This window comes from Trichoplax adhaerens, genomic scaffold (genome assembly GCF_000150275.1).
Source record: "Trichoplax adhaerens TRIADscaffold_2 genomic scaffold, whole genome shotgun sequence".
NCBI classification, from domain to species: Eukaryota; Metazoa; Placozoa; class Uniplacotomia; order Trichoplacea; family Trichoplacidae; genus Trichoplax; species Trichoplax adhaerens.
The window spans coordinates 6,735,769-6,741,847 of NW_002060944.1; the positions used below are offsets into that span (position 1 = coordinate 6,735,769).

General features: G+C 33.1%; 1 protein-coding gene across 1 annotated transcript; it reads left to right on the top strand.

Moving 5' to 3' along the window:
- Positions 1-1,588: 1,588 nt before the first annotated feature.
- On the top strand, positions 1,589-4,222 carry TRIADDRAFT_20606 (uncharacterized protein; the record flags this gene model as incomplete). The annotated part of the gene is made up of 8 exons (XM_002109507.1): positions 1,589-1,827; positions 2,569-2,662; positions 2,842-2,915; positions 3,232-3,389; positions 3,480-3,552; positions 3,619-3,684; positions 3,760-3,914; positions 4,023-4,222. The coding sequence occupies 8 exons, from the start codon at positions 1,589-1,591 to the stop codon at positions 4,220-4,222; spliced, it is 1,059 nt and encodes a 352-aa protein (XP_002109543.1).
- Between the last annotated feature and the right edge of the window lie 1,857 nt (positions 4,223-6,079).

Sequence of the window (6,079 nt, forward strand, 5' to 3'; positions counted from 1 at the left end):
ATCAGCATATCAACAGTGAACTGCCAAGTAGAATAATATATTTCAGCACTATTCTGTAAGCAAAATTAGCCAATGCAGAAATTTATAGGTAGTCATCGGGTAAGCTCAATTTGGCTGCATACTACCATTTTGTAAGCTATTGACATCAACATAGGAATGTCTAGTCGACATTATAATAGTATATAGCATGTACTTCAGAAAATGGACGAAAATATCGAGCTATTAATTTACCCATTTCATCATGCATATCCGATGATTGATCACTATTTCAGCATGGAATGCAGAAATGGCTCATTTCAAGGGTTAGAAAATAACATTTCGTTATTAATACACGTTTTTACCAAGGTATAAACAACTAAAATCAGGCATCGGCTTTGCCTAGGAATGTACATTATAGTCGACAGTATAATAGTATGTAGCATGTACTGCAGAAAATGGACGAAAATATCGAGCTATTAAATTTACCCATTTCATCATGCATATCCGATGATTGATCGCTATTTCAGCAAGGAATGCAGAAATGGCTCATTTCATGGATCAGAAATAACATTTTGTTATTAATACAAGTTTTTACCAAGGTACAAACAACTAAAATCAGGCATCGACTTTGCTTAGGAATGTACATTATAGTCGACATTATAATAGTATGTAGCATGTACTGCAGAAAATGGACGAAAATATCGAGCTATTAATTTACCCATTTCATCATGCATATCCGATGATTGATCACTATTTCAGCATGGAATGCAGAAATGGCTCATTTCAAGGGTTAGAAAATAACATTTCGTTATTAATACAAGTTTTTACCAAGGTACAAACAACTAAAATCAGGCATTGGCTTTGCCTAGGAATGTACATTATAGTCGACAGTATAATAGTATGTAGCATGTACTGCAGAAAATGGACGAAAATATCGAGCTATTAAATTTACCCATTTCATCATGCATATCCGATGATTGATCGCTATTTCAGCAAGGAATGCAGAAATGGCTCATTTCATGGATCAGAAATAACATTTTGTTATTAATACAAGTTTTTACCAAGGTACAAACAACTAAAATCAGGCATCGACTTTGCTTAGGAATGTACATTATAGTCGACAGTATAATAGTATGTAGCATGTACTGCAGAAAATGGACGAAAATATCGAGCTATTAAATTTACCCATTTCATCATGCATATCCGACGATTGATCGCTATTTCAGCAAGGAATGCAGAAATGGCTCATTTCTTGGATCAGAAAATAACATTTTGTTATTAATATAAGTTTTTACCAAGGTACAAACAACTAAAATCAGGCATCGGCTTTGCCTATACTGTACTATATATTTTTACCACCTGATTGAACATGTATAGTCATTTTTGCACAAGTTAAGACGATCATCCCAGTTCATTCTCCTTTTACTGTATACGGTGATATATGCAAGAGGATACTGTATGATACAGTCATTCTGTATGACCCCTTTCACTGAACTATTGCGTTTATAGAGTTGTACTGAAATCACTCCATGAAGCTGCAGCAGCCCTCGGCCGCAAATACTTTGTTTATAGTCTAACTTTCGATCATCTAACGATAAGTTTATGTTTTATGGACTCAACTTGGTATCCATTGCAGCAAATAGACACCGAATATAGTGCTGATAGTGTTGAATGGTGTCCTCATCAAGCATTCGATGACGTGGTTGTGTGTGGCACTTACCAATTAGCTCAGAATGATGGTGGAACAAATTCGCGCTTAGGTCGTGTGTTATTATATCAATTGCAAGATGATCAATATTGGATCGAGCACAGCAGAATAAATACTCCAGCAATTTTAGATATGAAATGGTAATTTAATCCTATTGATATAATTATAAATGTGCACTGAAGTCTCCATTTCTACTCAGTACTCCTATTTGTGTATGTGTAGTGCTGGCACGAAATGAAATTAACCTTAAGATTGTACTGCTGTAAACTCAAGGTGCTACTGTAGGGAAAACACGTTGTAGGGCAATTTCAGATGAATAATGTTTGTATAGCTACAATTTGAATAGTACAAGGCTGTAACCATGTTCGTAAGTTAATAGTATTCTACCGTAAACTGATCGTTTTCGTAAAATCTTTCATTATTGAAGGCTAGCTGGTAATCGATTTTATACGCAATTACAAGCTCTGCACTATGTGCATTAAGTTGTTTTGCCCAGTTTTGTAAAATGAGTGTTGTCATTTTGACTAGATAGCGGTAAAATATGAACGTAAGATAAGGCTTGAATGTCATTTCAATCAATTATTATAGTAAAATGTCTGGAAAAAATAGTGTAACAGAACTTCAACTTCTTGTAAACTGTTATCAAGGAATGTCTACCTTCAGGGGTAAAGCTGTCTAACTTCTTGTCACAAAATTTTACGATTTATACGTAATCCTACAATTGAACTTGCAATTTGGACTGTCTTCGTATTATCTAGTAACTTTAAAGCTAACTTTTTTTTTGGGGGGGGGGGGGGAGAGAGGCTGCACGATAAACAAAATTCAAAGCGTTTATAATAGCTAACTGTAAGCCTACCATCGTTTCATTGTACTCCCTTTAGGTGCTGCCAGCAAAATTTACCTGTGATTGCTTTAGCGGATGCCGCTGGATGCGCTTCACTCTATTCTATTGCTGACGATGAAGGAAAAATCGGAGTTAGCCGTAAAAATAATCTATAACTAAACTTTTGTTCGATCTCTAATAGTAGCATAGTACGGAGGTATATTAGATATTTTATACCAATCCAGCTCGGTACTTCAGTATAACGGGTAATAATTAACCTTAAATACATGTATATTATCATGAAATATTTCATTTTACGGCTTTAATGTAGTTAAATCTTTTAAATTCTTGCTGCTTCGATTCGTCAGCTTTGGCTCTATCATTAGATTGGTCTTCGCGATGCAAGTATGTTAATATATTAATAAGCTACTATTAAATGCGTCAACCATGAATTATGTGCGACCATAACAGATTACATGATAAACAGATACTAGATCTTTTGCACGAATGTAATACGCTTATACCTACCTACTCAAGGAATGCTAAAGTTTAGAACTTGAATAATCCATGACTTGTTGATGATACTTACCGCATACAGTGTTACAGTATCTTGACTAAGATTGTTTACTACTAAAAATTCTAACAAGCTTTGGTTCTGAATATCCATCAATGATAAGAAGTTAATTTTTAACGTGCTTATTATATAATTTTATTCATAAAGTGCAGATCGATTGGCTGTTAGTGATTCTACAGGGAAACTAAATATATTTCAAGCTGGTTCTGGTTCCTCATTAACTGCAGATCGGCGATGGTTAGCTCATGATTATGAAGCTTGGATAATTGCATTTGATCGATGGAATGATAACATTGTATATTCAGGTAGGTTAAAGTTTGCATTATCCACATTACATAAATAATTTCTAATTTATGCACAGAGGGTAAAATAAGCTAGCACTATTGTACATTAAGGTGGTGATGATTGCAAGCTAAAAGGATGGGATCTTCGGACAGAATGTTCAAGTGCAGTATTTACTAGCAAGCGGTTAGTGATTGAAAACAATAAGCTCACCTGATGACCTAAAATCATCAATGTTTTTATCTATTTTAGTCATTCTATGGGCGTTTGTAGCATTCACTGTAATCCACATAAAGATTTTATCATCGCAACCGGAAGGTAATACCATTTTAACATCTATGTTATATATATTCACCCAATAATAACAATTCTTTTAACTACATTCCACTCTAGCTATGATGAAAATATTTTCATATGGGATAGTCGCCATATGACTAAACCATTGAGCCGTATTGAAGTTGGGGGTGGTGTGTGGAGACTGAAATGGAATCCGAATATACCCGATATTTTACTTGCAGCATGTATGCATAATGGCTTTTCCATTATCAGTTTAGAAAATTATGACGGTAAACTTTGTTGAATTATTTGTCTTGAATGTACTAAAATCTGTGTAAAATAACTTCCTTTTATTTCTAAAACGCGTCCTGGAATTATAGAACCTACGATTGTTGTTTCATATAAAGAACATAGCTCCTTAGCTTACGGTTGCGACTGGAAAGTAATGAAAGAAAAATCTGATCAAGAGCAATCGCCAAAGCCTTCTAATGAGCTAAAATGTGATCAACTTGTTGCATCATGCTCGTTTTACGATCATTCTCTTCATCTATGGTACTGGAGGACTGGCGTAAATTTGTAAAGCTTGCGAAAATTTTAAATGAATTCTATTCAAAGCATACATACTCGAAAAGTTGTCCACTCAAACATGGTAATAATTCGATAATGATTTCAATAATGTGCTATTGGGACTTTACTTTTTCGTTTCGATCAGTGCTTTGCACTCTCTTTGTAAATAAAGAATTTTATGATACCGCTTGACTGAAAATTTGTTTACAATATTCTACCTGTTGATGAGTATTAGCATCATACAGTATATATCTTTGCTATGTGTATCCTAAGAACTGATTCAGAGTATAACCGTACTTTAAGTGTAGTTTGTAGAAAGTGCTTTCATGCTCAATATATTATGGATGCTTTTTTAAGCCTTGTACTTTTTAAATACTTAAAATTGGTCTATAGTAAAGTTTCTCGACTTTGGTCGTTAATTTAAAAACGGTAGATGTAGCCAATTCTGTACTAGTAAAGTAAATATTTCAGAACTTTGCAACGTAAAATCCTTTGAAATGACCCTTGCCCGGATTTTCTGTTTACTATATGTAATATAGTCAAAGAGTCATTTTATAATAATTAATACAGATTAAATTAAATGAATGAGTGAGTACGTGACCAAAATCCACGGCAAATTTGCAAACTATTATTCACTCCTTAACTCAAAATAAATTTTTTAAACAAATGCAGTACATAATTAGTTAATTATTAGATTTTTAAAGCGAATTTTTAGTATGTATACTATGGAAATAACTTTCTCCTTTTTTATCATTACTGGTAACAGTAATATAAATTAAAAGTTCGCTTTTACGCGGCTTTAGCATAGCTAAAGATTGCAGTATTTTCGCCTTCTCTTAAGAAAAAGATTTTAAATTTACATTAAAGTATGATCGCTTCCAGTTGCTTTACTAATAGTCATCAATTACAATTAGTAAACTATTTCCTTCTACTTATAGTTATGGCTAAAAATAGATTTGACAGCAGAAAATTATTTTAATAGTTTCATTTGCGTATTTAAATCAATTAATGTGTAACTGTTTAGAAGATTCTCCTATTGATGAGGAATGGCCCAACTGCATAATTATTCTACGTAATCCATTAAAAATAAGTTATTTGTGCAGTAATTCCGATTTCTAGAAAGTTAGAAAACGCATCTTCCTCTTTTCATTTAAGCATAAAGTTGAGAATTTCTGTTCAATGCTCTGCAATTGTAACTAACTATAGCTTCTTCCTGTTTCCACGCTATGGTTTTGCTATTTTAAGAAAAGTAGTAATCATGATACGAGTATATTCTTCACAGGATGCAATTGACCTTCTGGAAATGCTAATTCTTATGAAGATGTTGGATACAAATTGATTTAGTTTTCCTCGTCTATTTTGTTTTTAATAGAATTAGACCGAAACCTGTGCTGATAATTAAGAAAATTTCTTATGATATAGATTGAGAGAATAATTAATAAAAATAGCTCTTGCGGTTTATTGTTAATAGAGTTCAATCAGTAGCTGTATGATATTCTTCTTATGGCGGTAGATTGAAAAGGACAATTAAAGGAAGCTCTTGCTGCTTATTGCTATCAGAGTTGAATTGAGAGCTGGATGATGTCTTTTTACTTACGATAGACCATTGAAAAAGATAATTCCAAAAAATTCTTGAAGTTTATTATTAATAGAATTCAGTCGGAAGCTAGATTGATATTTTTTACATATGGTAATTGATTGAAAAGGGTAGTTAAAGTATGCTCTTGCAGCTTAACGTTAATAGAGTTAAAACTTAAAAGTCGGGGATCATAATTTCATTTCTTAGGTGATAGACTAATAGTGCAAGCTGTTACAGCTTATTGTTGATAGAGTCAAAATTGGAAGTTGGGATAAGATTTTTCCATAGGAT